Genomic DNA, 21,455 nt, shown 5'->3' on the forward strand with positions numbered 1-21,455 from the left:
CGTAGATATTTACACTTTCACAATAATTTTAGGTTCTAACCACATCGGAACATCTCTTCCTTGGGAATTTTTTTTCGAGAAAAACGACTGGATCGCCGTTTAGATACTCCTCTTTATTTACGTCTAGAACATTAATAATTTGATCACCCCTTTCCTGTTTCCAGTTTTTTTTTTTTAACAGAAATGTTTTCTTGAAATGGTTCTCGCAGAAATGGCTCCCGCACCTTTTTACCTTCAAGAGAGGGAGAGAAAAATGGACAAAAATATACTGCTTTTCTTGCTCTATATTGATTTGTCTTGCTCAAATATTTTTATAACAACCTGCAAACATTCTTAGGATCTTCATAATACCCGAAGGAGCGGGAAAGCTTTTCCTATCGCCCTCTGTCACTGCCTTTCATAATTTTGGGTCCCATTAAGAGAACAACTCTTCCTAGAGTACCTTTTGGGTACTTCTGAAAGGAACAATACGAAATTGTAGAACAACTGTGTATATCAACTAATGCCTTTACTGTTTTGTTCTGATATTACTTGGGATTATTATCTTTCCTGCATTCGGATCCTCCAGTAACTTCACAATTTCTGATTTGGTTTGAAGTTCTCAGTGCAATCCCACACTCAGTTTTTTATGTCCTCTCAGAAAAAGGGACTCATACTTTTTGAAAGGATTCGTCAAGAATGGATAAAAAAGAAACGAACTGTGGTGCTTTGGTGAACCTAAGTAGTGATCGACGAAAATTCAGAAGTTGGATATGTTCAACGAACGTTAAATCTGGATTTCCGTGCTTTTCGGTTTTCGGTTCCGATGTGGTCTGATTGTAAATGCAGTGTTAATTCTGTTCATTGTTGCATTTTCATGTCTGGCATCAAGCAGGAAGCACTCAATTCCAAATATTTTTCTCTATAGTTTTCTTTATCTTGCTTAGCTCTTGTTCTTTATAATTTAAAACAGTTGTTATTTGAAAAATATGTTGTGATAATTTTTGAATTACTTTTGGTACCATCACCTGTTAATTTACTTATATGACTATAAGGGATTGACTATAAGGGATGTCGGTGTCACAAGAAGTTTTACACAATGAAATTCTCCTAAAATGTCATCTGTGCAGTAGGCAAGTAACTTTTGTGTGAGATTTCCCTAAAGCGACGGCAAATCCCACTCTATTTCCTTTGCTAAATGCTGATTTGTGCAAGGAACGTAATATATGTACAGTGCACAAGCTGAAGCTAAGGTTTACCCTTTTTGCTCGAAATAATCCTCCCTGCTTAGCTCCTTTCCCTCCGCTACACAGTGGTTTTTTTTTTCGTAGCCAACATTTTTTTCCACGGGCTACCACATCCGGATGAACGGTTTTGTGGAAAGCTTTTTTGTGTGCACTTTCAGGTTCTACTATGGTTTTTTCTATCTGTTTATCTCTGATCCACCAGCCAACTAAGCCAACGCGTACTTGTGTCCCACAGGTCCCACTCATCACTCAAGGAGCTTAGACGGAAACTTTCTGAAGACCATCTTCCCTAACACCTGGGAGATTGGTAGGTCAATGAAGGTAGTCGGTGTCCTTGCCTCGGTCGTCATCGCCACCACGCTCATTATGTCAGCATCACAATGTTTGTGCTCCATCGGGGCGTTGATGCTTGTGTGTGTTGTTGAACGACCACCGATATTGATTGACATTGCAGCACCCAGGAGAGCTAACTGTAAGCTTAAGCTTAACTTTTGAAGGTCCCTTCCATGATGTCTACAAAAATAACAGGAGATAGGTATATCAATTGTGCAGTTACGGCTAATATCACAATATCAGAGGAAAGAGCATCTTCGCTTTCGCTATGCTCATTTTCTATCTCCACATCGATCGCCATCCATCGCTTTTTTTACATGCGGATTTTTCAGTATACGACCGATTTTCACAACATTTACTCATTCCTCGCAGATATCTCTTTTGTGTGAATCTCTTGATGTTACTGGAAGTTTAATTAACATGTTGGACTTCTCGTTAAGAGTTCTTTTTTTTCGAAAAGAACTGTTTATTGCACATTTTTACAAAAATTCCGCAATTATTCACTTTAAGTCGTTTCTACAGTTTGCCTGCTCTTATCTTCCATAGTTTTAACAGTTGTTGTTCATTTTTCAAAGAAAAATACTCGGAACACTTGGTTGTTTTTATGACCGAGTTCCCTCCTCCTAGAAAGGTTTTTTTTTTGAAAATCTTATTTTTGACTTCACTCAATTCGTGTTTGCCGTGTGAATATTGTTATATTGTTTTGTTCCCATCCCAGAGCCTTTTCGTTTTGGAATTTCAGTACTGAGTAAGTGAACTGATCCTATCGCCAGTAAGATTATCCTTTCTGTAGAATTTTATCAACTTTCGCTTTTTTGGTGTAAAAACTGACGACAGTCAGATGTAAATAACTCGCTTATCTGTACTAAGTCATGAGGATCTATTTTGATAGTGGTAGTCCAGCAACTGTGCACATATTTTGACAAGAATGAAATCGCAGAGACTAGTACTGCAAATTAACTTTTTGTTCCCCATATTCATTTACCTATTGACAATACTTAGTTAAATAACATTTGCAGCTCACTTGTTTCAGGAAAAAAACAATTGAGGCTTGAATATTTTACCTTTAGCATGCGACCGAAAATGGAACATTTTTCGCTCGAAATTTTATGATATGAAATTAATGATCCTTGAGATCCATTGGAACATACATATATGATATATTGAGCAGTTCACATTTCTGCTGTTGAATGGTTAGCGGTTTTTTTTTCAAGAAAAAGATGTAACGCTTCTTTCAAAGTGTACTGAAAAACAGTAGTAAAGGGGTGATGGGAAACAGACTTTTTACACAAAAAAAAACTCGGTGGTGTTTCTATGGAATCACTATTTTTCTCATAATTTGTCACCGTCATCGATCAATACGTGAAAAATTCGACGAGAAATCCGAAGTAATGGAAGATCGCTTATCAGACCGATCGCATTCAGCAGGACACGGACGAATAGAAAAAAACGCTGCTGCCCGGAATTTCCCACAATTATGCAGTCTTTCCCGGCACATTGTTGATATCGAGTGGCTGGCTCGCATAAGATGCCGTGTACTGTATTTTTTAAAATGTTTGTTTGGTATTTGTGTTCGACTGAGTAATCTCTATTGATTGCACTTCCGTTAAAATTATGCTACACAGTGCTTTGTGCACAACTGCTCTGTGCCTTACTTAGTTTGCAGCAGCTTTTGTGGGGATATCCCGAGCTTTGCGTATGGAAATCAAGATTTTGATCCGGAAGTACTCTTTTCTGAAAGGTATGTTTTCTAAACTCTAACGAGAGAATATTTACAACACCGATTCTTAGCAGAGCTCTCTACCTTCTTACAGGATCAAATCCTTAAAAAGCTTCTACTTCCGCGAAGTTTCTTATATTTAAATTTTGATGGAAAAACAAAACAAAAATGCACTTTTTAAGCTTTTTTGACCGAGAGGAAAAGGAGATTGAAACGATTGTTCTTGTCGCTAAATTGATTGATTTTCTTCTGATGGCTAGACTTATCAACTCCCTTTAGTATTGGAGATTGAGAAAGTGTGAATGTATAAATAAATAAATAAATGAAGATAATATATATACAACTCTGCTACTAAACACTTGCTAAATCAAGTTGACGTGCGAGTTAGAACTCCTATTTTTCTCTGAAAGGTACTCAAAAAAGGAGCTGTAGACATTTTACACGAAAAATGCCAAACCACTGAATTCGTTCAAAATTCAGAATTGGGGATCTTTACCTTTTCCTTCGAAAGCACGTAACACAAACAAACAACGACAGCAAACAATCTAAAAAAGTTAACCAAGTTTGGATTTTATTCCAGTGTCTTTTCTATTAGCTCCTGCAAGTTGCTATCCAGAAACAATTGTTCGGTAAGGCAATACAATTTTTCTCCTGGAAATTATTACGATCGTTCTGGTCGTATTTGAGAAGTATTGTGAAATGTCAACATGGGAACCATGCCATAAATTGCAATCGCTTTGAACAGCGTTTATTTGCACTGTGTTCAGCTTTTTCTGAAGAACTTCGACACCGTTCTGGCGTAAATTTCGTTGTGTTGTGTTGCTTACATAAATAATATTGTTACTGATTATTCATGAAGTTTTCAAAGGTGTCTTATCTAACCATTCACCTCGATGTTAACATTTTCTTCTTCATGAAATCCTCTTATTCTCATTCCTCCTCATTTTTGTGCTAGTGTTCTTTTTTTCAAATAAACTAATCGTTCTGGATGCTTTTTTAGTTTTCTTTTTCTTGTGAAGGTCAGACCACTTAGGTCTTCTTCTGGGTTTGTCACCGGACTGCACGTGGTGACTCCGCCTCTTATTTTTTGTTTGCCTCCGTCGTTGACTAATTGCGGTAAGCCATGGCGTGCTATCGGTGATGTCACCACTCCATCACCAGCTCCAGTAATCCTTCTTGGTTTATCGTTGAGAATTTCATTCTCTACGAGACCACTTTCAAAGCACAGCATGCACAGTGTCAAGCACCTCCTACAGAAGCCGCCGATGTAATCCTGCCGTCTCAGATCTGTACATAACGCTATATGGCTGATAAGGATTTTTTTCGACATTGCTTAAAGTGTAAATCCTACCAAGAATTACTTGCAACTATGGAAAGGTTTTCATTAAATAAACGAATAACAAATGTCGCAAACATGCACTTTAGCTTCTATTCTCACTTACTTTTTAATGATAAAATATGAAAAATGAATATGAAATATGAATATGAATAATAGTTCCACATGAAACAACTATTAAATCACCCATTTCTTGCACGTCGTATTAAAAATCTTGATGAAACCTTTCACTTCCCAATAATTTACGCTGATAACACCAAAAATATTTTAGCAACATTTAGTTCACCGTTTTTGGTAGCATTTCGATATTTAGCACTATTCCGTTTCCTAAACGATTCTTTTGCTGAAACGCAAAGAAAAACCACAGCTTGAGATCACCTGACCCGGAGATTTTTCATATGATTCATTCAGAATCCACGATTACTCACTACGTACACGATGTGCGCCTATTTTCGAAACAGCTCATTCACAAAACCGTCATTGTTGGGATCCGGATGTGATAAACGAAAAATTATGTGGAATTCTTTTTTGTATTACCTGAACAATAATGCAACAGTGTGTCGGAACCTGCTAGTGAGCCACAATAGAATTTTTCAAGCGATGTAAAAGGTCACCGCGATGGCAACTGCATTTTTATCATGAACAACTCCACACTGCACCGATACAGGTTCGCTAGTAGCCTCTGAAGCATGAAAAGTCAAGTTTGGTACGTCAGCGGTGAGCTAAGATGAACGTACATACATGTGCTTTTCTTTCACATTAAGATGGTTTTGTCGGCTATTAGCGAAAACTTGTATTTATGATGATAGGTGGCTTCCACAGCTTCCAAGCGCAAAGGATGAAATGGCTACGTTTACGACGTACAGCTATTTACAGCATTATTTACAGTTTCTATCTTGGACGAGATAGCGTCCGATAACAACGATTGGCATGATCAATAGTCAATCGATTCTATGGGCTCGATTCAATGTGAACTAATCACTTATACATTCCTTGATGCTTTGATGTGTATTGAATAAATTGTCGATTTTGTCCGTTTGTGAGTGTATTCTCTTCGACAATCCTCTTCGCCCCTTAATTTGCAGATATGTCAGTAGATCAGACGATATCGGAACTTAGTGGCACATTGGCACAGCTCAGCACTCTAGTAGCACATATTAACGGACAAATTAATGGTATTACGAGTAGAATCAATCTCACTTTGGATAATTTTGACCAGGTACGTAATTGCAGAAATCTGAGCAAAAGCCAGTCTCCTTCTGCCTTAAGTGGAGCATGAAAGCAAGACGAAATTAGCGATATTTTATTCCGGTTAACGTTTGAGCACACTATTCGTTACTCTTATTTAGGCAGTGGCAAACATCGCAAAAGATGCTGGATCTGTGACGTATCAAGTTGGAGACTCAGTCTCACAGGTACAGTACCCTCTTAAGTCTTGTTTGATGGTAACATTTTGATGCGATGATCAGAATTCCACTAGTCCTATTGTCAGTTTAGCCCGTAATGTGCATGAATGCATGAATATTTGATACAAAGTGACTGTATATGTACATGCATTGCAAATTGCAACAGCTAACATTGATTCACACGCCTAGGGGCACAACCGACTGCAACCGGGTCACGTTTTCTCGCCATGAGCAAACGATATTTAGTTATTTGCTTCATCCAGAACAAGGCTTTAGAAATTAACCTTACCAGACACAAAAATGGATCGTCTAGCACTCAGCAGTTATCTTACAGCCATTTCACACGAATGCACCGGTGGACGGTTCCCGAAATGTTGGGATTACAATGTGAATCGCAATGTCGTGCTAAAAATTACCTACGAGTGACCTGAAACAAGCTGGATTGGATTTTGATTTTTTAGAGACAGGAAACGGAACTGCCACAAGACATTTACAGAAATTTGCTGCTCCGAGGAAAAAATTGTTCTAAATTTCTAATTATTCGCAGGTGTAAGTAAACTAGTTTGAAAAACTGACTATTTCTCCTGGTTCTTCTTTTTGTGGTTGAGATCAAACGAAAGAGTAGTTTAGATCTCTATTTGCCACTGGAGCAGACGATGTTCAATTTTTATTTTATTTTTAATATATTGAAATATTAATTTATGGAAATATTAGTTACTATTTTATTTATTAGTCGTTTATTCTATTTCATTTATTTTATCTACTTATTTTATGGAAAATAGAACTCTACACTCTCTTCTACACTCCTACAATCACAGCACTTTGCAAACAACTCAGTACTTAGCAGCCCAGTTGGTGAAAAAGTGGCAAAGAGGAAGAGAAGTCGGGCGCCAACGTTGCGACCTGAGTGGACGTGAGCGGCCGCGACGCATGACGCGGTCTCGAGCTGAATAAATGCTCCTCAGGCAGAAAGAATATCATTGCAGACATCAGTGTGCAGTGAATGTGCAGAGGTCATTTGCTCTGACGCAAGCACATGCGTTCGTTGATGAGTGGTCAAAAAATGTTATCAAAAAAGTTGACTAGCATTTTTAGAACCTTTTTAAGCGATACCCGTCACAAATTCTCATTTTTGGTTCTTTAGGTGCCGAATTCGTGGGTGTTCTACATGCTGTTCATCACTTTGATCGTTGTGTTCATACTGTTATCAGTTGTCCTAACACTAAATCTGATAACGAAAGTCCATGCGATCGTGCGAATCGTGAACAGCAAAGACGGTGAGTAAATATTGGATGTAACCATTGTTGCCCCACAAGGGATATGAAATTTGATAGCTATGGAGGTTCATATGGACCGATGACTCCCGCCGGTTCTACATCTTCATATATTATTTGAACACGTGAGGACCTTCTTGACGATGTTTAGGTTTTAAAGGACTTCGAGGGATGTGGAATTATTTGGCCAGGATTTTTGTGCTAACTTTTGTCTGCAGTGTCGCACACTCACATACTTCACTAACACTTTTAGGGACGGATAGAGCGCTCATATCCACCAGGGAGGATCCCAGATACGACAAATCTTCCCATATCGAAGGCGTCACTCCTTACACACCGTACAGTCAAAACTCGCACTATACACCGCCAATGACAAATGTGAGAAATCAAGTGTCCATACCAATGGAGCACGAACCTCGACGTGTTGGGATGCAACCGATGAGACGGGGTAAGTGGAACTGCATGCAGTGCGATACGTTAGCTGATGTTTCCCACTTCTTTATTTTTGTTTTTCCTGTGTTTAGCCTATTTGGAGTATCTAGGATGTCACAGTTTTTCTTCTCTTTTTTTTGAGGTAAATAAAAAGAGAGATCACACGAGTGGGAGATTTCCAGACAGTTTTGAGAACTTCGGTTATCTAATAGAAAATTCGCTGATGAATAATTTTTGTTAGTCCATTTCACTGTCCTTCTTAGAACCAACTGTTTCAAATCGATTGCTTTAAATCTGCATCTGTCTGCAAGATTCTTATTCAATCCACGTAGAGCAAAATTTCTGGCAGGTCGTTCTTTCTGTCTTCAATCCGAATTGACGAGTCCAGTTAATCTTAGAAGTCTACAAATGATTTCTCATTTGTGAAAACCTCAGCAACACCCGGAATACTGTTTATCTGATTAATTTCAATTCCATCCTTGCTACTACTGAGTATACTCCAGTTAAATATTGAGAAGCCCATAAATATGATTTTTTTAAATATTTGTTCTTCTTATCCTTGTGAGTAGGTCGCAATGGTCGCTTTCAATTTTTTTGAAACTTTATTCTAGGAGCTGGATTTAAAAGTCAACCAAAAGTAACAATTCTAGATTCTGCCGATGTTGAACCACGCCCCTACCAGAGACGAATAGACGAACCGGCTAAGTACAGCCCGGATTCAACTTCGCCGTACACGAGAAGTCTTGAAGTTTAACCAGGCGGTTATCAATTTCTAGGAAGCAGTGACCGCAACACTGCCTTTGAAATGGTGCAATAAGCTGTGTGTGATCTACGAAGTACAATTCCCCACTGTAACAGACTACTGTAGCTAAAAACCTGCCCGATCCACTTACGTTAAGAGCTTTCATGATTTCTGAGCACTGTGATATTGATTTGCTCACTGCCACCTTTTTAATAGTGTAATAACTCTAGTCAACTTTTGAGAATGCAGTGTGACATGGATGCCGGGTTGGTTCATACATCACTTCTGCTTTCTTTTTATGTGCTGACTCCTCCTCTTTCGATGCACTTTCGTACCAAAGAGAGGTAAGGAACTTGGCAGTTTCATGAGAAGTTCAAGACGGAGAACTAACCGCCGCATCCGTGCGTCCTGGCACAGCACCCCAAAGAAACTCCCTTAAATCTTTAGTACGTTTAACAAAACCTGTTCCTTTAGTTTTTCACGGGCTCACTCTGCATCTATCACCATAATGTACCTGCTGTAAGTATCGGGGAGACTCCAACATCTGATCCTGTTTCCTGTTTCACGTAAGTTTTCCCCTAGCTCATAAAATTACCGGTGATGAGTTGATGCACTTACTAATTGAATTTGTGATTTTTTTTCTATCTTCACTTATAAAAGTGCCGATTACTGTCGATGATCTCAGAGATATTATCTTGGACGATTTGTGTGGGATAAAGATTTATCATTTCTGCTGAAAGTTTTTGCATGTTTGCTTCTGTATCAGAGGAGCATTCACTGGGTCCACAGAAACGGAGTCGACAAAATGGAAAGTCCTGTGCGCCACCAATTCATCATTTTGCAAATCCTTCTGTGTTTCCTATTTTTAAAGCTTCTATTGTTTGGAAAGATTTGTACGAAATTGTCGCTTTTATTTTACGGAGCACATCGAATGAAATGTACGGATAAAAATATTCTGATCTATTTAGCTTATTTCTACAACACTTTCCCTCTCATCAGTGCCTCGGAATAACAAGAGAAAATGACTGCACAACAGTTTGGAGAAAAATTCATTTCTAGCGAAGAAACTGGACGATTTTGAACGTAAAAGAAATGTTTTTAAAACAGAACTGCTGCACTCAATAGCATTTAAATGAGTGACTTTGGAAAAAAGATGTCCTTTGAATCCTAAAAAAAAGAAATTGAGTTAGCTCTTGGCCTCTTATTATAAGTAGTTTACTGCGTTTTTTTTTCTCGAAAAGGTATAATCAGTGAATGCTCAGCTTATTTTTTAAACAGAAAAATGGTAAACAATGAAATTTTTGGAATGATGAGATTTTTTTGACAGCAGCTTTAATGGAATACCAGAGACCATGATTTCAAGCTTTGATCTTCATAACCCTTTTTTATTCTCGAAGTTTTATGGATTTCATCTCCTTTAACCATGATCAAAATGACAGTTTTAAAACCGATTTAACGAATAGAAAAAGTATAGGAAAAGAGGGGAAGAGAGCAAAAAAAGAAGGTGAACTTTGCGTTCGGAACGAGTTTATTCTATAAGAAAGTGCCTTCATTTGAAAAAAAAATGTGATTTTGCATTATCGTGTTTTTTTTATGAAGGATCGGAATCACACATTTATTGGAATTTTTTATTGCAATTTTTACAAAGCCTTTTTCTCCCGAACATATAGGCATTTAAGCACCTTTGCCTTTGGTAGTTTCTTTCCTTTCTGAAATGGTTCAAACTGGTCTCGATGACGATTATGGTGCGACAAAATAGTCAATGCCGCCCAGAAGTGAGGACACTTGAATCACTGAGCAAATATTTTTATGTCGTCGTTATTGACGAATATTGTCGCATGAATCATGCGAAATACGGAAAAAGTAATAATTTACAGGATTCCTCCATTAATATTGCCCATTGCTTCGCTATCGTTCCTTCCCTGCCACAGCAAACCTTCTTTGAAAAAGAACAAATCTTTTTATGCCATACTTTTCCACAGATCTGTTCACTACACTATTATTCATTAAGCTGAATCGTTGATGTTCAAAGAACCCAATGAAATGGACTCCATTCACTGGGTGTTTGAGGTGTTGTCCAAAAAAACTCAAGCTTTAAAAAATGCCCACCTTGTCTCTTATTTTTTCCATGTTTATTCAATTAATTGCACATTTTTGTGTAGATTCTATATTCGCACATTTTGAATATTGATAATTGAGTACTTTCACTTAATTTAGAAAATGAACATTAGGAGCTCCATGGTGGTTGGTTGAAATAATCTGACTATGAAAAAAAAGCAAACTGGATGCCAGAAGGCCACACCTACTAGTCGCATCTTCAACCTCCATATACTCAAAAAACATGAAAAGAACTCGCGGTAGCTTATGTGAATTTTTCATCAAAACCATATCAGCACATTTTACTTTGACTTCTTGACCCTCATATAGTTATAGAATAACAATGCGTAGTATTTAATTCTTACCGCTCAGCTCTAGCTCAGTACTGTCGTGCCTCGATGTTCCAATAATACAGATAATATGATGGCAGTAATAATAATAATAATAATAATAATAATAATAATAATAATAATAATAATAATAATAATGGTAATAACACCTCGTAGAAGAATAATAACAAGAATAATACTTCGTGGTAGTTGAATATTTTAGAGGTGCACTGGCAGTACATAGAGGAAGGTGGCGGTGGCTGTAAATAATTCAGGAAAAGGCTAAGAAAGACTAAAACTTCTATTGAAATAAATGCAAGTTAATAAATCTGAGAAACCTTATGACAGAACGTTTTTCATCTGTCTGTATTTGCTCTAGAGGACCTTTCTTGCACAAATTAGTGCAACAGCGGGCAAATAAATAGTGGGATGAATAGCTATTCCACAAAATCGCTACGCCATCGCTTCGTCGCCGCCTTTCGCCGCTCCGACAATGTTTGTTTTTCTATCCTCGTGTCGATTCGTTTGCACATATTTTATCTACCGATGGTTATGCAGTGTGGGATGGTCTGTTCTGGTTTTCTACCTTCAATTTTTTTTTGCTATTTTTCTTTAATAAGTTTTGCGCAGTGTTCTACGCAGAGCAGATACATATACATCATAACACGTAAACGTCTCCACTTCTTTTTTCCCCTTTTTTGCAACTTCCTATCTCTGGTATTTATTTTCATCGACAGATGAGGTAGATGCAAAAATTTGGAAACTTCCTGAAATGAATTTCCACTTAAAATAGGAGATGTTGCTTTAGTTCCTCTAAATTGACTTTCTACATACTATGTTGGCGTTTCTATCGTACAAAGGGTTGCAGTGAATTAGAAAGTTGCTGACTTCGGTTGCTTTCCTTCCATTTTTTTCAAAGACAAGCCAAAAAAATTCTATTTTAAAAGGAATGTACGTGTTCTACTGTTAGACAACCCCACTTGTGGGCCTTTGGATTCACACTCGAGCAGTAAATTGTCAAGAACTCATTTGGAATTCCTCTCTTTCTAAAAAAAACAAATTTTCGAGCTCCTTGTAATTCTCAGGAGGAATTCGTTTTTCTTTTTGCTCTCTTCTCTAACTCTACTTTTGTTGAACTTTTATGTAGCTAGCCTTCAGTAGGAATGATTTAATTATAATTTGTACAATTAAAAACTCAGTTCCCAATTGAGGGCGAGATCATAAATGTAGAAGAAAACATAGAGAAAAGTAAGTACACTGCTGCGCCGAAGAATGACATGAAATGATTAGTAATAAGGGAATAGTCTTTTCAGAACACATAAAGGAGAAGGATCGAAAGATCCGCGTCGTTCTCGCACAGTAAGCTCTTAGCTTATAGATCTATGTATAAAGTAAGCAGGTGAGTGAGAGTGTGCCTTAACTGCCACTGACATCCATCGACCCCATCGACACTGGATACGCCGCTGAAGCCGAGACATCCCTCACAACGCATCATTCAAGTTATTACCTCAAGAAGCCCAGCTTTTATTTATCTTACATAGAAGACGATGCGCATGAGGGTATGTGTCCCTCGATAACTCTCAATTGCTCTACCAGCCTCTTCGACAATGAACGCGGAAGGGTGAATTTTTGTGGCGCAGATTTTGTCTAATTTCTAAGTTGGAAAACGAGGAACACGTCTGACTCGGTGAAAACTCTCTATGCGAGCAAAAGTATACTGATATTTTTGAAATGCCGAAATAAGATCGATATCGATCCACTTTGGAGTTCACAGAAGGAAATGTCATGAAAACTCTGTATATTTCGCATGGAATCACTGTACTGTTGCACTATGTACAGTATCAGAAATTGCAGCCGTCTGAGCTCTGGAGGTGTTTCAGATAAAAGGTGGGGGGCCAATATGAGAAGGGAGAGGATATAGTCGCAGACAGCGACCTACGTACAGTGCCCTACGAGGTTTCCGATTTCATGGATTTTGATTCTCATGATCAAATGCTGGTGGCATCAGTAATAATGGGAAAGACCTACCAAGATGTACTACCGGATAACTACTGCAAGGATGAGCGCAGATGAAGTTTTTCTTATTATCTTTTGTTATGCTTCTTTATATGATAAAGAGATATGTTAGGGCTAATTTGGCAAATAAGGAGAAGATGCTAATTTTCTTTTCGATGACTCCCTTTCTTTATTAGCAGTTTTGTCGAGTGTTTTCGTTTTCCTTTTGCTCTTTTTTTTTGCTTTTTATGACGTCAAGACGGAGTAATTATGCTAACAATCCAGTCTTATTGCTCCTCATCGATTAGTACTCATTACGTCAACAAGCTGACAAGGTCGAAAAAACAACTGTTTCATTGCCACATTTTCATTGCACTTCATCAAACATTCGTTTTGTGACTGAAACTGATCAACTTCCCCCTAATTCGTCTCTCTCTGATACAAAGATCAAGAAAATTGCGATTTTGACGTAGGCGAGATGTTCTCAGAAAATTGCGCCCAGATGCGGCCCCTACAAGGCATTGCTGGGAACTCAAACAGGCAAGAGTGTCGTGAAAATTTTCGTTGAGTTTCTAAGAGCAAGTTCTGTTGCAAACGGAGAACACGACCAGGTTTTCGGCTCGGCCTCGCTTCACTCAATCGAGCATACGTGCTCTCCCGTGTTTTGTCATAAAACTTCACTTGACCTGGGACACCATCGAAGATAAAAAGCTAACCAAGGTTTTGTGGGCTGATCTGGTTAGCACATACTTCGTTCACAGGAAATCTCTTCGTTCCAAGGTAATCAAGGACCCAAAAATCGATACACACAGTTCATGCTCATGCTTTCAAAGGGCATATTTGTGTTTGAGTTGAAGCGACGGCGATCAGTCATAGTGAATCACTGCTCAAGCACATCGCAGCATTTTGTAGTAGATAAGCCATACGCACCATATCGCACACCAATCGATGAACTTGCTCCATATTCTCTTTCCGGTGCAGTCGTCATTCATCAGTCACTCATAAACTTGTGCACATTTCGCTTACCTCTACATTTCTTATTTTCTCCTCTCACCTTGAATGATCACTCATCTCGAAATAACAACTGAAGTGTTCTTTCTTCACAGCTTGTTACTTTGTTGAATACTACAGTGCTCATTGATTTTCATCAGATGTCCATAGATGCAGAGATAACGAGGATTAATGAAGGAATAGCGAAAGTGCATTTGGCACTTTATAAATTCGACAATCAACTGGACAGCATACTGACAAACATCAACGGCAAACTCAATGATTTTGATGCGGGAGTAGGTGTTTGTTCTCCATTTGTTTGTTTACTCCAGTTTCCTACTGTAAACAAATCTTTGAAGGTTGAGTTTTTTAGAACAAATAAAAAGTTTCTTCTCCAAATAATTCAAAAAGAAAATGAAATAAGTAAGTGATAATAATAATACTAATAGGTTGTATTTTCACCAATTTAGGCAAAAAGGAAATTAGAATGAGTGGGAAATTTATTCCATTTTGCTTTTCCGCTACACCGTAAACTTTTGCCGATATTATCAACTACTAATTTTTGTGATTTTTCTTACGATGAAATTCTACTGGTTATCTCATACTCTCTTGTTTCTCATGAGAAACACTCTTCCTTATTACTTATCCTTCTTATTACTTTCCTTCCTACTTGAAGATCGATAACCCCAGAAAAATCAATATTTTTCCCAGATTATTACTTCATGTTCTATAAGGATCGCCTTTTCATTTAAGGACTAGTTTAAATGTAGTCTGATTCAGGTGAACAATGCGGTTGGAAAAGTGAATGGTGTTGGACGAGACATCACCAACATATTTCAGCATGTAAGTACCAAACCAGAAACGGCAAAAATAGGCAGATTACTCTAGGTTTTGTGGAATTTTCTGCAAAAGTTGGATTTTGAATCAATTTTGAATTACATGGATGAAAGATCTTAATCGAATGTTAAACATAATTAAATAGTTAAGAGGTCGTAAGGCTGCAGCCAATTCCAGTCCTCCAAAGGCAGCACGAATTTGACATGGTGTGGGGAGAAGCTAGAGATGGGTTGTAGATTGCGGGGTCTGGGGTTGTTTCGCTCATCTCTTTCTAATCATCGTAAAAAGCACACTGTTTCTCATGACGTCTTCAGTTGCAACGTGCAACCATTGTGTCCAAGCGATCAAAGACGGATGAGGACCTTCACCAACCTATTTAACTGAAACCAATGGACAGGATACTGAGGTGACCGGAACGTGTGCGTAGAGGTGCATTCTAACGTACCTCGTGTGACCTAAGGCGAATCCCACACCGTTTTTAACGACGGTTGGGGAGAGATGAGCGGGACTTCCCCGGATCTGGATATCTACAACCCCAATTCTAGCTTTTCCCGCGGATTCCCTCATCAGTCCGATTCATGACATGCTGGTTTTAAGTACCAAAATGAGGAGAAGGGAGTGGCACCGTTGGTTTCGAGAGAAGTCACATCACGACCTTCTTAAATGTCTCCACTGTAAATATGATAACGACTAAGAAACTTTTTCGGAACGAGTGTAGAAACTGAAACTGGCGCGGATCTTTCGAAAGTTGATGAAAGTTTTTCGTTCACAGTTTGGCCACTCTGCTTCAGGAAATTCAAATTACAGTGTAATGCATTCCTGTAAGGAATTCTAGCGCAAAAGAGTAATGAAGCGCCTTTGGAAAAATAAATCGTCAGCAACATTTTTGCAATTTCGTGAGCTTTCTCGAGACGAGTGAGACACCCCTACTTGACTTCTTTCTATTTTCCGGCTTTTCATTTCTATTACTTGTCTCTGCAATCCGCTTTTTAATTTGTATTTTCAACAGTTTTCGTTTTAGTTCCCCAATGAATCTGTGTATTACGTCGTACTGGTTCTACTCATATTCACATTGAACATCCTTTGCATGTATATGATTTACTACATCTATAAATGGATAGTTGAACGAGAAGTTCGATTCGACAGGGAAGTGCGGAGGTATCGCAAGAAGATCTATCAAATCCTCGACGCGACCAGGTGCACAAATATTTCTCTCTCACCAGTTTTTGTGGGATTTCTCTTTTCGAGAGCGACTGGCGACATGCTGATATCTTGTAATTCTGCAAGATCTGTTTCGTGTTTGTCTTCTTAAGTTGAACCGAACACAATTCCCTTATTCATCGCTAGGCCCAATAAAGAATTATGACAACTTCGTGTCCGGCTCAACTTATGGGGACAAGTACTGAATCATCATCATGTCGAGATTCATTAAAGTCGTACATGGAGATCTATTTTGTCCGATTTTTGGTTTGGTGAGCTGTACATACTCATCAAGTTAATTGATTGAAATAAACTTTCAAAAGTCACAAACAGCAAGTGTACGCGAAATGTGTCGCGTCACCTCAAAGAAAGTGGACGTGCTAGTTCTGAGAAACTCATTTTCTTATTTTAAGGACGTCAAACAGTCTAGAAACTCTAGAGACTCCTCCGCCTACTTACGATGAGTACGTGAAGACAGCAGACTTGTACGTGAAATATCATAGAAATGGTAAGAATTGATTAAAATGTAAAGCAAAAGATGCATTTCTCCATGGATCAAAAACCTGAATTGGAATAAACTGGAGCTAAAGAGTGTATGTTGCGTATATTCACTATTTCATTCTGAACTCAAACGACCACGAAATGCAGATCGTTTTTCTGATACTAAATCGAGGATGTTTTCAGTGGATCCATTTCGGATTTCTGTACATTTTATTTTTCAGGAAACTACTCGACGATCTCTGCCTTGCCGAAGTGAAGCTACATAAATGTGATCTCTTACATGCTACAACTGCAACACTACGTGTATTCCTTTTTTCTTCTCTGTTCGAGTTTCTAAGATGAACATTCCACCTTGTAAGTACATATCGCGAGAGAAAAATACGGATGTTATTGAGTTCACAGCAAATTTGAGAAGAGGATACAACGAAAATAACTCATCGACATCTTTTTCTCCTTCCTAGCAGATTGTATAAGGATATTTCCATATATTGTTTTCCCCATACTTATTGATGGGTAACTTTATTGTTGCTTTACTAGTTCGATCTATTAAATTGTCCTACAAGTTCTTTCACTTTTTATTCCCCATTTTTTATTCAGCAACAGAAAACTCCGATTTACTATAATACTATGTTTATGCATACGCAATACTATGCATGAACGTCGAAAAACCGACGGTGAGCGTTGGCCACCGTCGCTTGCTCGTAACTTGTCATAAAATAGAAATTTGAGAACAATTTATATATAATTAGATTCCTCTTTATGGGACCTGTCCAAAACTACCATATCGTTGAGAAAGGAGCAAAATGGCGCCAAATATGCGCCAAAAAGCAATAATTGGGACTTAACAATGCCTTAGGTTATAGTTGAAAAAGTGTCCAGAGACTCAAACTTTCGCATTTGGTCAAAACATCAAGAAATTGTTAGAGCAAAGCACACGAAATTGTTGGTTTGTTACTTTTTAAACTAATTTGTGCGATTTTGTTTGTTGTGTAAAATTGCGGTCCTTACTCTGAACCCTTGTAGCAAGTAGAGAAGTTACCAAAGTAGCCAGAGCGTTGCTACAGGGAGCTCAAGTGTGTCTGAATTTTGCGAGATTTTCATTGTGTGTGTAAAAACGAACTTCGGCCGTACCCTTGAACAGCGCTAAGTTTGAAAATCCCACTTTCCGTCCTTTTCCTTTCGTATCTTCTCTACTTTGCATCTCCGTTAATTTCCAGAACAGAGTTCATATTAAAAGACGCCATGAAAAACTCTTAAAACACATAATGTACTTTAGTTTATGAAGCCTGTTTTTCTCTGAACAGATTTTCTCGCTTTCTTATAACACTGAAGTCGTCGTCACTCTGTCACTATAACGACGTCCCCATAAATGTTGTCTTCCCAACGCTGTATTTGCCAATGGTACAATAGGCCAGCCCTGACTGAGGTGCGAGAATAGCCGGTCCACGGAATCTGATGGGAAAAATAATCCCGAATAATTTTGAAAACGATATCATTCAACTCGAAATGCTGTGTCGAACCCTTTTTTGTGAATTAAGGAGCATAACATTGAAATAGTTGCATAAAATCGAAGCGAAAGTTCCATGTATGAAAAGACAGCGTTATAAGAAAGCGAGAAAATCTGTCCAGAGAAAAACAAGCCTCATAAACTAAAGTACACCATGTGTTTTTAGAGTTCTGCTCGTGTTCTTTTAATAAGAACTCTGCTCTGGAGATTAACGGAGTTGCAGAGTAGAGAAGATATGAAAGGAAAAGGAGGGAAGGTGGGATTTTCAAAATTAGCGCTGTTCTAGTGTAGGAATGAAGTTCGTTTGTGGATATACAACGAAAATCTCACAAAATTCAGAAATACTTGAGCTCTCTGTAGCAACGCTCTGGCTACTTTGATGACTTCTCTTTTTGCTGCAAGGGTTCAAAGTAAGGACGATCCGCAATTTTACACAACAAGCAAAATCGCATAAATGAGTTTAAAAAGCAACAAACCAACAATTTCGTGTGCTTTCTCTAACAATCATTTTGATGTTCTGACCAAATGTGAAAGTTTGCGTCTCTGAACACTCTCTCAACTACAACCTTAGACAATGTTAGGTTCCAGTTATTGCTTTTTGGTGCATATTTGACGTCATTCTCAACGATATTGCAGTTTCGGATAGATCCCAGAAAGAGGAATCTAATGATTCATAAATTGTCCTTAAAATTCTATTTTATGGCAAGTTATGAGCAAGCGACGGTGGCCGACGGTGCACCGTCGCTCACCGTCGGTTTTTCAATGTTCATGCATAGTATTGTATTAAGTCACCAAAATAGTCAGTGACTTTGTTCTTTGATAATGTAGACTGTTGACGTTTGCACCACCAACTGCCTTCATGTTGAAGAAAGTGCTGCCACACATACGTGTTTTAAGTCTGGGCTTTAAATTGTATTATTTATTGTATTGGAACTTAAAATATCCAACTTCGACTTCAGAAAGGCTTTGTTTGTGCAATAATTGCAGTAGAGCTGCTACCCAATCATTAGATCCAAGGTCTTCTATTCAACTAGGCATTGGCTGAATGTTAAGGTTAGTTAAGGTATGAGACCTCAGCTAATTCTATGCAAAGCTCTGCGTTATTAGTAGAAATCGTTAAATCTCATCTAATCTTAAACCTAGCGTTCAACCTCCTACATTCGATACAGTGTTTTTTTTTCAAATATTCGGCTGTGCATTTTTTCTGTTGCAGCTCCAGGTTTTTTTTCAGTCCACCCAATTCTTTGACCTTTCACTAAGCCCCGGCGTCTAGAGGAAGTCGGGCTGTTTGCTGCAATTACTCCGTCGGCTGCAATGAAAAGCTGCATTGTCCATGCTGCTAGCGACCGAATCTGGATTGAGGTTACTCCTTGTTATGAATAGGGAGAGAGGAAGTACATATTTTGTTGAACGTTTATATCTGGGTTGAATAGCGGTGACGTTAATGCTGGAAGCTGCATTGAAATCTGTGCGCCGTTCCAGCAATGCAGTTGGATGAATTCCCCTCAATCCTAGTGCGATCGCAGCCATATCTCTTGCGGAGAAAAAGGAAGAATAAGAGAATAAGAATGTTAGTCGTCAAGGTTATGGCTTAGTTGCTCTTCTTTGTAGGTTAACCCTACACGAACAGAATGGCATACTTGAAAAAAGGTCGAGCGAGATAAGATGCCTCCCTTTACTACTTACTGGCAATGCACGGCCACAGTTTTTTCTTTCAAGTTAGAACCCCTACGTGATTTATCACTCACTACAACGATTTTGGTGGACGTTTTCTGGCACATTCGGTCGCTCCACACGTTCTCCCTGGGTATGAAACCTCGCGACTGCATCCAACCTGTAGCATCAAAAATTTAGTGTCAGTGTTATGCGTAGATCTGGAGCATGTGAAGTGCATCGTTTTTGTTATGTGAAAGGAGTGTTCGTCGCCGGTCCACAACATTTCCGCGAATTTCCGTGGATTTCCGCGTAAGATCCGCAAAATACGGCAATTTCGGTTGAAACTCATACTTGTAAAGCAATTAAACAGTATCACAAAGTGCTATCGAGCTTAGTGAGTTCAAATTTACATGTTCTGCCAACCTTTTTGGCTTTTACATGCAAAGAAAATAAATTATTTTGGGAAGAGTTCCGAAGACGTACAAGTTTCTGATGGCACTGTCACTGCTCGAATGACTAGCTTTTCAGCAGAATTAGCGATGCAGGATTCGCGGATCAAGAAATGCCTACATCTGGAAAGAAAAAGATACGTCGTCGTAGGTGTATTATTCCCTCGAGTTGAAGGGAATCTCTCCCACTATAGGTGGATGCAGGTTTTCTCCAGTTCAAAAACCTGTATAATGAGGTGAGAATGACCTGCAGCAGACAGAATCACCGCATTGTACTGGTTGGTCCATTAACAATCCCCGACGTAATCGGCTTACGGAGCATTTTTTCAATATGTCATACCAGTGAAGCGTTTCGTCCCGTCCGTAATCTCGCTGTCATATAAACCATCCCTCAAAGTCAATTTCTTCAACCCGGAAAAATGAGCTACTCTCGACTGTTGTATCTGTGCTTATTGATCGTTTCTCGTGTGGTAGTCGCTATTGCTCAGTTAGGGATCGGTGGACTGTACGGTAATCCTTATGGAATTGGAAACCCGTACGGAATGGGTGAGAAGTAATTGATTCTTCTTTCTTTCTAGGGAGAATATTCTCGTTTTCTGTGGCTGGAAGGGGATTGAACTATTTCTGATAGACGTAGCTTGTCCCTGTTTTTTGCTTGTTTTTGTTCATGAAGTGTGACACACACCAAATATCTTACTTTTCTTTCTTCCTGGTATCATTATCTATGAATTTCATTTTAAAGCCATGAAATTCTCCATAATCACAGAAGGAGGAATATTGAAGAAAAACTCAATGAAAAACTTTTGTTTTGGTGTGGGAAGCGTATTGAACACTTTTTAATTACCTATCCATTTTTTGTTTGTTTTCTACACAGGAAATAATATCGATGATCCCAGTTGCACAACGAGTTAAAAAAAGATTCGAACGTTAACATAAAGGCGCATAACCCAATTACTTAAGAAAAATTAAGGAAAGAAAATGAAAATGGAAGAGAAAAAAAAAACGAATCAATGGAAATGAAAACGAAAACGGACTGAAATGAATGAAATTAGTGTTAGTAATAATTATTTTATTTTTAGGACTGCCAGGCGGCTTGAATCATGATTAGGGAAATAATTTTTGCTATCTGCTAGTATTAAATTTATTTTTTAAGGAATGCCAGGTGGCTTTGGATTTGGAATGAACCCGTTCAACAATCCCTACGGGTATGGATCTTATTACGATTATCGATGTAGAAAGTCAGTTTTTCGACAAAAAAATTCCCTCATCAGTTACCTCCCTGGTTTTAGATGTTATTGAGATTGTGGTTTAAGTGGTTTTCAATCGAAAGTTGATGGCCAACTCATTTAATAGTTTCCTTTTAGTTTACTCGGCACCTACGGCTACAATCCTATTTTTGGAGGAGGGATGTTAGGAAAGAAATGA

The 21,455-nt window shown here is 38.4% G+C and overlaps 3 protein-coding genes across 3 annotated transcripts; all 3 read left to right on the forward strand.

The window, feature by feature from the left end:
* Positions 1-5,702: 5,702 nt before the first annotated feature.
* On the forward strand, positions 5,703-8,481 carry RB195_014704 (uncharacterized protein; the record flags this gene model as incomplete). The annotated part of the gene is made up of 5 exons (XM_064205084.1): positions 5,703-5,834; positions 5,965-6,030; positions 7,166-7,298; positions 7,549-7,743; positions 8,378-8,481. 5 exons carry the CDS (start codon positions 5,703-5,705, stop codon positions 8,479-8,481), a joined length of 630 nt encoding a protein of 209 aa, XP_064060965.1.
* A 5,560-nt stretch (positions 8,482-14,041) lies between these two features.
* Positions 14,042-16,674, forward strand: RB195_014705 (uncharacterized protein; the record flags this gene model as incomplete). The annotated part of the gene is made up of 5 exons (XM_013435549.1): positions 14,042-14,176; positions 14,661-14,723; positions 15,739-15,914; positions 16,331-16,425; positions 16,640-16,674. The coding sequence occupies 5 exons, from the start codon at positions 14,042-14,044 to the stop codon at positions 16,672-16,674; spliced, it is 504 nt and encodes a 167-aa protein (XP_013291003.1).
* A 3,775-nt stretch (positions 16,675-20,449) lies between these two features.
* On the forward strand, positions 20,450-21,455 carry RB195_014706 (uncharacterized protein; the record flags this gene model as incomplete). The annotated part of the gene is made up of 3 exons (XM_064205085.1): positions 20,450-20,576; positions 21,184-21,235; positions 21,395-21,455. 3 exons carry the CDS (start codon positions 20,450-20,452, stop codon positions 21,453-21,455), a joined length of 240 nt encoding a protein of 79 aa, XP_064060966.1.

This window comes from Necator americanus, chromosome V, assembly GCF_031761385.1.
Source record: "Necator americanus strain Aroian chromosome V, whole genome shotgun sequence".
In the NCBI taxonomy this organism is placed as follows: Eukaryota; Metazoa; Nematoda; class Chromadorea; order Rhabditida; family Ancylostomatidae; genus Necator; species Necator americanus.